Source organism: Homarus americanus, unplaced genomic scaffold, assembly GCF_018991925.1.
Source record: "Homarus americanus isolate GMGI-L3 unplaced genomic scaffold, GMGI_Hamer_2.0 scaffold16712, whole genome shotgun sequence".
Taxonomy (NCBI): domain Eukaryota; kingdom Metazoa; phylum Arthropoda; class Malacostraca; order Decapoda; family Nephropidae; genus Homarus; species Homarus americanus.
In genome coordinates, this window is record NW_024757794.1 from 522355 (window position 1) to 536198 (window position 13844).

At 39.7% G+C, this 13844-nt stretch overlaps 1 protein-coding gene across 2 annotated transcripts; it reads left to right on the top strand.

Annotated features, from left to right (window-relative positions):
* The first annotated feature begins 3731 nt into the window (after positions 1-3731).
* On the top strand, positions 3732-11666 carry LOC121857750 (uncharacterized protein YMR317W-like). 2 transcript variants are annotated; one of them, XM_042353883.1, is made up of 5 exons: positions 3732-4328; positions 5828-6800; positions 7741-7907; positions 8648-8751; positions 9106-11666. In XM_042353883.1, the coding sequence occupies exons 2-5, from the start codon at positions 6070-6072 to the stop codon at positions 9241-9243; spliced, it is 1140 nt and encodes a 379-aa protein (XP_042209817.1). In that variant the 5' UTR covers positions 3732-4328; positions 5828-6069; the 3' UTR covers positions 9244-11666. The 2 variants fall into 2 exon arrangements, with proteins under 2 accessions (XP_042209817.1, XP_042209818.1); XM_042353884.1 differs by having other exon boundaries at positions 7777-7907.
* The last annotated feature ends 2178 nt before the right edge of the window (positions 11667-13844 follow it).

Below are 13844 nucleotides of genomic sequence, written 5' to 3' on the forward strand. Positions count from 1 at the left end.
AACTTCTTTCTTGTTGATATTTTTTAAAACTATCATGAGAACAAAGTAAAGAAAACTTAATACGAATATTTTTAATTTTTGGTCGTTTTTGTGAAGTGAAAATCCAGTTTATTTTGAAAAGTTTGGGTTAAAATATTTGTTAGTACAGTTACTTGTTTTATAAATGAGTCACTTGATTGGAATTGTATTTTTTTATCATTTTACAGAGGTCAAAGGTCACTGATCAGGATTTCTTTGGGGTTAATTATCTCACTTTAATTCAACTATTTTATTTAGGTAACAATACAGCTTCTAGATCACCTGAAGAATAGCCCCCCCACTATCAAATCTTATCTTTCTTTATAAAATCATTGTTATTGTTATATTTTACTGTTATTATGACTTCTCTTTCGTCTTGTTTCATAATTCTCAATCTTTATCTTTTTTCTTCGTCTTTCAGTTTATCGGATTTTTCCTCTTACATTACATTTCCCACTCCGTCTAAGCTCCTCCCCCTAGTCCCAGAGAGCCGCACTGATTGGCTAGACGACCTCCGAGACGTGCACCTGTTGCTGTTGACGTCACTGTTCCCCCCCCCCTTGCTGACGTCATAGTCCTCTCGGCCACCCAGCACGTCCCTTTTCTTGTCATTTTTTCCCCATTGGTCGACCATAATCCCGGGTGTTGTTGATGTTTATGGTGAACAGCTGTGGAGGCGTAGGGTGGAGGTCTTCATGTTCTGACGGGGTATGTGTGTGTTTTATAACCCCAGACAGACAGACATACTGATACACACACACACATAAACACACGTACATGTCTAAAAGAGAGAGATGTAGAGGGAAACAGACGACAGACAGACACAGACAGACAGACAGGGAGAAACCATGATCTTAGTAAGGGTGAAGTCCTTCGTGTAGATCCTGGAGGGTGAGAGGAGGGCAGGGGAAGAGGACAGCAGGCAGGGAGGAAGAGGAAATAGTTAAAGGAGGAGGAGAAGTGGAGGATAGGAGAAGAAGGGGGAGGGAATCTGAATACCTCATTTTACATATCTTGACGTAATCTAAGTCTTTGGTCTGTTTTCCTCACACCCAGAGCTCATCCTCCTTGCCCTCCTCCCCACCCTCCTCCCTTACCCCTCCCTCCTTACCCCTCCTCCTCTATCTCTCACCATCTCTCCATTTTTCTCCCTCACTATCTCTCACCATCTCTTTCTCTCTCTCTTCTCTCACTCACTATCTATCATCATCTCTCTCTTCTCTCACTCACTATCTATCATCATCTCTCTCTTCTCTCACTCTCTATCTCTCGCCATCTCTTTCTCTCTCTCTTCTCTCACTCTATCTCTGCCATTTCTCCATTTCTTCTCCTCACTATCTCTCATCATCTCTCTCTTCTCTCACTCACTATCTCTCATCATCTCTCTCTTCTCTCACTCTCTATCTCTCGCCATCTCTTTCTCTCTCTCTTCTCTCACTCACTATCTCTCATCATCTCTCTCTTCTCTCACTCACTATCTCTCATCATCTCTCTCTTCTCTCACTCTCTATCTCTCACCATCTCTCTTTTTACCCTCAATATCTCTCATCATCTCTTTCTCTCTCTCTTCTCTCACTCACTATCTCTCATCATCTCTCTCTTCTCTCACTCTCTATCTCTCACCATCTCTCTTTTTACCCTCAATATCTCTCATCATCTCTCTTTTATCTCCTATTTTTTGCCGCGAGAGAGATGATTGTTTTCAGTCTTTCAGAAGTCTACAACACTTCCCACAACCCCCGCCGCTGTCCCGCTGTTCATGTAAAGGAAATTAATCGCAGAGAAAAGTAGAGCTTGCGTGAATAAGGTAGATCTTGCGTGAATAAGGTAGATCTTGCGTGAATAAGGTAGATCTTGTGTGAATAAGGTAGATCTTGCGTGAATAAGGTAGATCTTGTGTGAATAAGGTAGATCTTGCGTTAATAAGGTAGATCTTGTGTGAATAAGGTAGATCTTGCGTGAATAAGGTAGATCTTGTGTGAATAAGGTAGATCTTGCGTAAATAAGGTAGATCTTGTGTGAATAAGGTAGATCTTGCGTGAATAAGGTAGATCTTGTGTGAATAAGGTAGATCTTGCGTGAATAAGGTAGATCTTGTGTGAATAAGGTAGATCTTGGGTGAATAAGGTAGATCTTGTGTGAATAAGGTAGATCTTGGGTGAATAAGGTAGATCTTGCATGAATAAGGTAGATCTTGTGTGAATAAGGTAGATCTTGCGTAAATAAGGTAGATCTTGTGTGAATAAGGTAGATCTTGCGTGAATAAGGTAGATCTTGTGTGAATAAGGTAGATCTTGCGTAAATAAGGTAGATCTTGTGTGAATAAGGTAGATCTTGCGTAAATAAGGTAGATCTTGTGTGAATAAGGTAGATCTTGCGTGAATAAGGTAGATCTTGTGTGAATAAGGTAGATCTTGGGTGAATAAGGTAGATCTTGCGTGAATATGTAGACTTTATGTAATAAGGTAGATTTTAGTGAATATAGATCTTGCGTGAATAAGGTGTAGATCTGTGAATACAGATCTTGCGTGAATAAAGGTAGAGATCTTGGTGAATAAGGTAGATCTTGTGTGAAGGTAGATCTTGTGTGAATAAGGTAGATCTTGCGTGAATAAGGTAGATCTTGTGTGAATAAGGTAGATCTTGGGTGAATAAGGTAGATCTTGTGTGAATAAGGTAGATCTTGGGTGAATAAGGTAGATCTTGCGTAAATAAGGTAGATCTTGCGTGAATAAGGTAGATCTTGCGTGAATAAGGTAGATCTTGCGTGAATAAGGTAGATCTTGCGTGAATAAGGTAGATCTTGTGTGAATAAGGTAGATCTTGCGTGAATAAGGTAGATCTTGTGTGAATAAGGTAGATCTTGCGTGAATAAGGTAGATCTTGTGTGAATAAGGTAGATCTTGGGTGAATAAGGTAGATCTTGTGTGAATAAGGTAGATCTTGGGTGAATAAGGTAGATCTTGCGTAAATAAGGTAGATCTTGCGTGAATAAGGTAGATCTTGCGTGAATAAGGTAGATCTTGCGTGAATAAGGTAGATCTTGCGTGAATAAGGTAGATCGTGTGTGAATAAGGTAGATCTTGCGTGAATAAGGTAGATCTTGCGTGAATAAGGTAGATCTTGCGTGAATAAGGTAGATCTTGCGTGAATAAGGTAGATCTTGCATAAATAAGGTAGATCTTGCAGAATAAAGTAGTTTTATTGGGTATCTGTCTGCCTGTCTCTCTGTCCTTCTGTTTATCTTTCTGTCTGTCTGTCTGTCTGCCTGTCTATTTAACTATCTACAATATGTTGAATAATGTTCTCGTGAGATCTGAGGACTCGCATGATATTATTTTGTTCATTACATCTTCTTGTCCAGTAATTATTAAGTTTAATAGTTTTTTGTTATTTTATACCGGAAGTTGTTACCAGGAGTCTAAAGGTTAATCCGAGAAGATAGACACAGTGAAGGAGAGACAGTGAAGGAGAGACAGTGAAGGAGAGACAGTGAAGGAGAGACAGTGAAGGAGAGACACAGTGAAGGAGAGACACAGTGAAGGAGACACAGTGAAGGAGAGACACAGGTAAAGGAATGACACAGTGAAGGAGAGAAACAGTGAAGGAAGGATAAAAAAAACAGTGAGGGAGACAGAAAGAAGGAAGGAGACAAGGGATGACCCAGGGGAACACCAGAGCTGGGCGGAGGAATAAGAGAGTTGGCACCGGCAGTGACAGAGGGACCTTGCGAGGTGGCTGGCTGGCACTGGTGGTATAGTGTCACCAGGGTGGCAGCTGTGACAAGACTGGCTCACCCTCTCTCCCTCTCTCTCTCTCTCTCTCTCACTCTCTCTCGCCCCGCCCCGACTCGCTCCATCTAGTCCTTTTTCCACTTTACCCTGAGATGACCGTCTGTGCCCACCGCTACCGCTACCACTCTACCACATCACCACTACTACTGCTACTACTACCCGCGGAGGAAACAGGAGTAGTGTAGTGACGTGTGTGAGTGTGGTGTGTGTGTGTGTGTGTGTGCGTGTGTGGTGTTCACGTTACAGTGTGGTCAGGGAGGTGTGGTTGTGGTGTGATACGGGAGACTGACTGTCTTGGTAAGGTGGAGAGGAACACACAGTTAGTTCCCACCTCCCAAAGACTGTGTGGTGAGGAACAGTTTATATTTTATCAAGAACAGTCAGATGGTAGACTGTGTGAGTGATACCAGACAGTCTGTTTACATGTGGAGACTGTCTTATACTCGGCCGACAAACTGTGTGTCTTGGATTGATGGAAATATTCTATACTTCGCGTCCACCTCATTCAGCGTTCGTGTAAGTGTTTGTCCTTTAGTGATGTTGATATTAAAACAGTTTATTTACCTACAAGAATACAGTTACAAAACGAAAAACAACAATAATATTAAAACAGCCTAGTAAGTGTCTGAACCCTGATCGAGACACCTGTTATATACTGTACAATTATCTCAATGAATTATTATACAAAATATCATCTGGATCATTATATGTAAACACGGTAAATAATTATTAAAATGTTACTTCATTTATCACCTTTTTTACATATATTTTCTTTTTTACATATCTATTATATTTACACTTATTTACAGCATAGTGTTGTTGATATATAATAATATGGTAAGTAGGAACAAGACAGACATACACGTAGAGAGCATCATATTGTGTTGAAAGACTATATTTTCAAGAGGTGATTTATGGTAAGGGAGAGGGTAGTTTTGGCTAGGATAGTTAGGGGTAAAGATATTCCACCCATTATGGTAGTTTATGGTGGTACGGTAGTTAGTGTTATCGGTATACATACAGTACACTAACTACTGCTTGTAACAGTCATTGAGGGAACAGCATTAACGAGGCTATCTGGTGGTTGTGTTGTGAAGTAACGGTTGTACACAGTAAGGACAGGTTGTACACAGTAAGGACAGGTTGTACACAGTAAGGACAGGTTGTACACAGTTAAGGACGGTTGTACACAGTAAGGACAGGTTGTACACAGTAAGGACAGGTTGTACATTGTCAAGTTAGAAGAAATATTCACGTACTAGATAGACAGACGAATAGATAGATAGATAGACAGTCGGATAGATAGATAGATAAGGGGGAAATAAATCACGTTCTAATCACTAAGACTGTCACATTAACAGCCTGAGGTCAGAGTGTTTCCAGCCTCCATGTTGGTAGACCCTCTGGTGGTGAGTCATGGAACTTGTCATCACAGCAACAGGTGGGCGGCCAGGGGGAAGCGGTGGTGTGGTGTGGTGTGGTGTGGGTGGTGTGGTGTGGGTGGTGTGGTGTGGTGTGGGTGGTGTGGGTGGTGTGGGTAGTGTGGTGGTGGGTGGTGTGGTGGTGGGTGGTGTGGTGTGGTGTGGGTGTGTGTGTGTGTGGGTGGTGTGTGTGTGGTGGTGTGTGTGTGTGTGTGTGGTGGGTGGTGTGTTGTGTGGGTGTGTGGGGTGGTGTGGGTGTGTGGGGTGGTGGTGTGGGTGGTGTGTGGTGTGGGTGAGTGTAGTTGGTGTGGGTGGTGTGGGTGGTGTGGTCTAGGTGGTGTGGGTGGTGTGGTGTGGGTGGTGTGGTGTGGTGTGGGTGGTGTGGTGTGGGTATGGGAGATGGTTGTGGTGTGGGTTAATGCGGATATGGTAGACTGGTGTGGGTTGATGGTGGTTGACGGTGTGGGTTGGTATAGACATGAGAAATAATTGTGTCTGGTGGTGATGGTGATTGTGGTTAATGTACAACAATAATTACCTGTAAACCTAATTAACACCATACAGGTAAACTAAAGTATAAGTTTCTCTCAACAGGTGTTATGGAACTACCATGAATAACACGGATATACAGTGAAGAACAGATGAATAATAATGAATAACGTGTAGTGAACAAGAGAATTTTAAAGTGAATATATTCAGTGGAAACTTTGGATACAACAGTGAATTTTTTTTTTTTTAAGTTTGACTCGACAGAAAATAATCGACTGAATGGAAATTAATTTGTGGCGGGAATTATAGCGACGAAGGGGTAGACACTTGGCTGCAGGAGTGACAGTATGGGTAAAAAGTCGACAACGCAGCAGTACAGCAGCAACAGAGGACCTCATTCCTCCTCGGTTCACAACAGAGGCAGGTTAACACATCATCAACAGCAGCTGGGTAGTAACAAGAAGAGACGAGGTGACAGTACCAACATAGTCCCTCATAGACTGACTCCCAACATGGCCACCACCAAGACCCTCACTATGTTGACCCCCGTGGAGGGTCTGGAGGCCGGGGGAGAGATCCTCAGACTAGCTCCTGCTGACGTCAAGCAAGAGGATGACTCCGAGCTCCAACTTTTCTCTAATCACCTCACTAGAAATATCGTCTCTTGTTCCTCTTCACCAGCACCAGTAGCAACGCCTTGTTCGTCTTCCACCACGGTGTCTTCATCGTCAGGAGTCATCGTCCCCAGCAGTAGTAACGTGGTGGTGGTGGCAGGTACCAACAGTAACCTCAGTTCATCTTCGGGTTTTAATTCGGTGTTTACTTCGTCAGGAATATCGTGTTCTCCTCCACTACCCATAGCAACATCACATGCACCTTCTACTATCTCCTCCCTCTTCGTCGTCCCCCCAGCGGTCTCCTCCTCTTCGTCAGCGTCTCCTCCATGCCCGTCTTCCTCCTCATCCTCCAGCTCGACGACCTACTCCTCCACCACCTCCTCCTCGGGTGATTCCTTGACACAAATCGGGGGGAAGCAGAGGTGTCATGCCAACGCCAGAGAGAGAGACAGAACCCACAGGTCAGTCAGTCAGTCGTTAAGTCAATCAGTCAGCACACAATTGTGTCACTCTTCCCTCACACCTGTCACTGTACCTTCATCATCATCATTATCATCATCATCATCATCATCATCATCATCATTATTATTATTACGCATTGTTTTACATTTGTTGTCCAGTGTACAGATTTACATAGAGTACACACTTAATTACCTTAGTTATTAGAACAGATATGCCCGTACAACCAACAACAACAACAACAACAACAACAACAACAACAACAACAACAACACGTATTTATCAGTCCATATTAAAATATTTGTCAATTTGGCTTCGTCCCTTTCTCCCATCCCTTGAGAAATTCCTGTCTGTGTCATTGTTTAAGGTCAAGGTCAGAGGTCAAAGAGAATACCCAAAGTTTCTTCTCGACACTAACAATAAATGGTTTGATTCAAGTAACTATGAAACAAGTTTGGTTTTCGTTAGTAAGTGTACCATTGAATTACAGTTAAGGCAGATTAAAAGTTACCATGATACCTTTAGTGAAGTGAATATATGTTTTATGTTTTTGTCTTATTAACAGTGGAGGAAGACGCATAACAAACTATTCTCTTTATACAGTATATGTTAAGACTTTTCTGCTTCATACACGTTGAAACAAATGTAAAGCGTAATGTATTTTCCATTATAATATTTTACAATGAAACAAAAGTGGAAATCTTAGCTTATATATTCCATCATAAGATTTTACAATGAAACAAAAGCAAGTCGTTAGTATTTTTCGACTATAATATTTTACAAGGAAACAGTGTAAACATTAAATATATTTGTCATTACAACATTTCTATAAACACATTAAAGTAGATACACTATAGTTTACCCAGGACGAGGTGGTTATAATACTGTAGCTAGTGGGGTGCTGCTCCAACTGTTTGTTACTCCTTTCTCACCCCAACTCAGAAGTCCCAAACTGAACTTGGCGTCGTCCCCCCTCAGCGTGAACAGCGCCTTTAGCACACTGAGGACTCTCATCCCCACCGAGCCAGCAGACCGCAAGCTCTCCAAGATAGAGACTCTCCGCCTAGCCTCCTCCTACATCAGTCACCTGGGCACTCAGCTTCTTGCAGGTATTAACATGAAGACTATGGAACCTAACCTAACCAAACCAACACAAATAATGAATCTAACGTAACTTAACCAACAATTATTTTAACCTAACCAGTATCATTTCCACCCTAACCTAATCTGACCTGACCTAACCTATCCTATATTCCAACTTAAACTAACCACCACGTTATTGTAAACAAACATTACTTATAAAAAGTTAATTAACCTGACTAACACCTATGCTAACCTAATGTAACCAGCACATAATGTCTTCTAACTGCAACAAACTATATAATTAAAGTCACAACATAAAGATGGTTAACCTATTGATGTAAAAGAAAATCCATAACTTAATTTTTCTAACAAATAAAAAGTGAAAAAGAATGAAAAAGAAAATTAGCCCAGTCAAAACTATTAAAAAAAGTAGTGTTCTTACTCAAAGCTTAATGACGCAATGTGTTTAGGCTATCACAGCTTTTTGATGCGTTTACCTCAATCCACCATATAGGGGTTAATATTAACAAAGACTCTTGTTATAGGAAGGACGGTATTAATGTACATTACCTCGTCACTTGAGTATTGTACAAGTGGTAGAGGATAGATCGCGCACACATACAATTTCCAATGCATCTAGATAGTTTATTTGGGTTTTAGCTGAGCCATTCTATAAGATACAGAGAATTAAGTCAGGTGTTTATAAGTCTTTAGTTTGAGTAGAAATAAGAACCTTCGTCATATCTCTGGTTGACGGTATTTACAGGACCAGTTGATCAGCCTTGTCTCCGTCACTCTCAGTACACATATACCGGGTCGGGTGAGCGGCGGCCAGTCTGTACCTTCTGCCTCGCCTCTCTCAAGAAACAAGTAAGTTCTCATACCTTTGTTTTGTATGTATGTATGTATGTATGTAAGTATGTGTATTTTTCATATTTATCTTGAGAACGTTAAGGTTTTACATTTTGCAAACCTCAATGCAAAAACACTTGTTGAAAATGTGGTGTTAAAAGAACTTTCTCCCTATTATAACATTTCCCTAAGCTGTGTATTATTCACTACGTCTCACTGCGTGCGTCATTCACTACGTCTCACTGCGTGCATCATTCACTACGTCTCACTGCGTGCATCATTCTCTACGTCTCACTGCGTGCATCATTCACTACGTTGTGCTCTTAACTCACTATAGTTTGATTCTTGTACTGATCTAAGTTTCCTCTACAGCAGAAGGCGAGCAGCTCAGGGAGTAACGATGGCGTTTTGGCCTCAATGAGCAGCGTGCCCCCTGACTTGGCCTCCTATATGAAGACCTCCATGCCCCTAGACGACCCCACTTTCCAGGTCTGTTCCTTCCTCTTCTGACCTCCTGACCCTCAAGACCTCCTGACCTGGCCTCCTGACCTTGAAATCCTTCATGCCCCTGGATAACTCCACGAGAAAGCTTCTCGTGGCCTCCCCGCGTTGCAGAACGTTTAGAGCTCCTTGTGCTGAAGTGACTGATTGAAAACAAAACTTTTGGTGTGGTGGACGCGGACTGACACTGAAAATGGTCATACCCAGAGACAAGACAGTGGACACTCACACATTGATCCAAATATTAAATAAAGTGTTCGGATATCAATATTCTGTTAGTGGATGAACTCTTGATTCAAGACGCGTTGAAAAAAATCAATTTGAGGTCACGGGAATGTATAGTAATTCCAGAGTTACGAATACTGGACAGTTCGAACACTTCATCTGCTGTAAGATCTGTGTGACAGTACTTATCAAGGACAAGAAAAGACGCAGATAAGTGTATACCCTTAGTGTATTGAGCACCTCTACACCAATAAGCAACAAGTGTCGTGGTCAGGTAAAGTGTACACAGCCTAGATAAGAAAATGAAAAATAAATGTTTAAGTTTTATAGATAAACTTCGTGTTAGAAAATAAAGAGGAAACAATGATTGACAGATCTAATGGTCCAGTAAACAAGTGTAACAGAAAAAACTAATACTTGTAACGTCACAGTGAATATAAATAATTTATATTCTTCTTGAGATTCGTATTTATCGTTATCGTTTATCAGGTATAGTAAATATAACACTTAATCTCACAGTGAAAATGCAACTTAAAACTGGGTCTGTTTCTCTTGTGGATTTGTATTACTTCTGAAAATTTGTTGTGCTGTAAAATTTTTGCTCCTTGAGTGTATAGAAGCGGACGTATTGTGTACAGACGACACACGGAGAGACTTACATTAATTTTAACAGCACAACAACTGGGAAACAGATTTTGCATATTTAGTTTTAATGAAACAGTAACAAATGCTATCTATAACGAGCTTATGTTTATTTGATTTATTTGTTGTGATGAGTTTAAAACTTAACTCAGCAATGATGGAGCGCCAGTCTTGCCTCAGGAGTCAACGAGTGAGTTTATGAACAGCGTGAAGAACTCATTAATCTATTCATTATCGAATCTCCCAAATATTACCATTGGGTAAGGAAATTAAGTGGTCTGTCTCATTTTAATGATGAGTGTATGATTATGACATTCGACGTATAAACAAAATAAAAAAGAAAAGAAAATGTGGAGTGATCGAGGTAATGATGCACTGCTGTTTTTACTATACCGAGTTTGGGGAAGTGAAATGAAATGCTACAGAACTGCTTCAAGCAAGAATGAGTGTTTAGGGTTAAGAGATATTTTATGTCGAAAAAGAGAATGTGAAAAAAACCAGACCAGATTGCAAGCTTAGAAAATGGCTCCAGCTAATGATAAACTGTGTAAATATTGTAAGACAAAACAGTTAGTACCTATGATATTGTAAAGAAACAGAAGAAAGTACCGCAGAGATACTTATAAAGTGAGTGACACCTTAAGCAGCCGTCGTAGTGTATACTTAAAGTGAACCGTAAGTATATTTAGTTACTTATATTTATAAAACCCTTGTAAAATGTTTTCCAGTCAAATATTGGAATATTAAGTTGACTTGGTTTTGTTATTTATTTGAGTTATGGAGATTATTGACAGAAAGATATCGGCATTGTGACTTAAATCAGTATAATGCTACTTGCTTAAAGATTCTGAGCGATTCTTGGGTCAAGGCGGAAAGATCGGCCCTAATGACTCAGGCGTTGACGGTCAGTAAACCAAATCACGCGGACTAGTGGACGTAGGAAGCCATTAGGACAACTAGAAATAGCTGAAGAAAGAGTGGAGTGGGTGTGAGTTTTAAGGTCACCTCTGGGTTTTGTTTACAAAGTGGAGGGGTCGACGCTCATTGGCTCAGCCGACGGATGTTCTCCTCACCAAATGACATTGATGTTTACAAACACAATAAAGAAAAAATGCTGTAACTTCCATAAGAAACTGTTCCTGCATCCCCTTGATATTTGGTTTTCATCTTTAAGTCAGTTGTGTTATGCTTCTGAAATCTCCATATTATTATTATTGTTATTATTATTATTATTATTATTATTATTATTATTATTATTATTATTATTATTATTATTATAAGCTTTTTATTGGATGAAACAATGCTTTATTAGTGGGTTCGTGGCTGCACCGCTTTAGATTTTTGTTCTTCCGTTCTCTTAAAACATTGTTCCCTGGTAAAATTTAACCTGAAGATAATGATAATTTCCAGACGGTTGTCACGAGCTCACTATGTAAGTGTTACATTCTCATGTAGTAGATATTCTACATAGTTTTCTCGCCAGCATTCTCAGTCAACTAATCGTTGCAGTAAGTTATTCCACTAACTTTATTTTGTTGGGTATATGAATAAAATTTCATACACTGTTAATGAGTTTCGTTTCTCCCTGCTGATTGACTTAATGATTTACTGTAATAATGTAACCAACTTGGCACGAGACCGCCTGGAGTCCAGTTACCTTTCATCAACTCTTGTTCTAACCCATTTTACTACTTGTGGCTCATTTATAACGTTTCCCATTGTTGAGAAATGAAAGGGAATTTGAAGCATTGCAGAAATAATATGCAACAAGTTGTAAGCTTATAATGTTGTGCAGAAGCGTTCATTAGAGCATGTGCAATATTTGTTAACTAACTTCATTAGGTTGAGTGAGTTATTACCACCGGGTGATGGTAATGTACAACTAAAATGCTGAATATCTTATTTGTATGTTGTTAATACGATGGAGAATAAGCTTGGTTTAGTATAGTATAAGAAAAGCTAAGTGAATTGATTTAAAGTTCATTTTTGAAGATATGGGTTGATGTTTCCCGTATAGCCGAGTTAATTACACACACACACACAAAACGCTACCGGGTGCCGCAACATTAATATGTAATGGTTATGACTAATGTTCCCTCTGCTGCCACCACCACCACCACCCTGTCCCTCATCTGGCCTACACATCAAACACCCCACCCTCCCACACATACTACACTTACACCCACTCATCCCCACACACACATACTACATTTAAACCCACTCACCCCCACACACACTACACTTGCACCCACACACTTGCACCCACCACCCACACTTACACCCCCTCCTTCGTCTGGCCTACACATCAAACACCCACCCACACACACTACACTTACCATCACCACCTGACACTCACAAGAAACACTCATTATCACACCTTATTCCTCTTTGCTTTTTAGGAATAATGTTTTAATTCAGCGTAGAGAAGCGGCTGCATGAAATAGTTTGATGCAAATAATGTTTAAGGTCGTTATATTATAAAACTAAAAGATAACGTTAATTTTCACATATGAAATTTGTATAAAAAGCGCCATAATATGAGTTATATCAACCACGAGCCTAATGTTTAAAAACAAATAAATTTCACAAAAGATTACCCCATGGCAACAAATGTCAAAATAAGAAAATGGATAAAGTTAATAATATTCCACGTGTTTTATTTCCCAGACGACGCCAGTCAACTCGGCTAACTAGATCTACCCTTTACAAAACTATCTTAGAAGTAGGGTCGTTAGGTTCGGTCGTCTGTTTCTCTCCTTCCCTCTAAAAAAAAAAGGAAAAAAAAGAAAAAAAAAAAGGCTTCGTAGTAATATCCTTGGTATTTTTTCCAAACAATTTTCACTGCTGGTAGACCCGTCAACAGGTGGATAAGTGGCAGCTGTTGGTTACATATCGTTATTATTGTGAACTTGATGTGTGACTTACAATGACTCAGACTTTAAGTATATTAAGTTTAAGTTAAGTATATTTTCTGGTGTTACAAGTCCATATAACTTCACGTACAGGAAACAAGATCGTCCGTACAAGGTTTTACATATAAGTGATACAACGGAATGACAAGGCTGTTACCGTATATCCAGTAAAGTTAGTTATTTATACATATAATTAACTACAACGTTGTTTTGTTTAAATCTACAGAAATATAAACACAAGTTGTATTTCGAACATATGCGGTCTTTCTTGCAGTATTTAAGAGGACTGTTCTTGGGTTACAGTCGAAAATAATATACAGTGCCTTTGTCTTTGTGTTTTATCTTCACTTAGATATTTGTGTTATGATTCCTGTGGTTTTACTGTTTCTTCAGATATTATATTGTGTTTTGACAGTTTTTCTAAGTGACTTAAATTGTAAACTGTTGGCTTGTCTCTTCAGTTGACTAGGCTGAGTTGGGAATACTTACATAGTTAAGTTACCATAATTTCCCTTAATCTGTATCCCATTTTTTACCGGTACAAATAATTTTTCATGTAGGCAAATCGACATAGATACGTTCCTGTGTTATTGTTATTTTTTATTCATGTATTTGTTAATTATATATAAATTAATGAAATCGTTCTGAATTTCTGTGGTCAAGTCGCCGGTTTGTTTACCATGTTACGTCAGAGTAGATTAGGTTAGGCCAAGGATAAGATACTGTTTTAGTTCTTGGATTAGGCTATGTTAGGTTAGGTTAGGTTAGGTTAGGTTAGGTTATAGCTGACCATGATGAGAAAAAAATGTTGGTAGTAAATAAAATAAATTA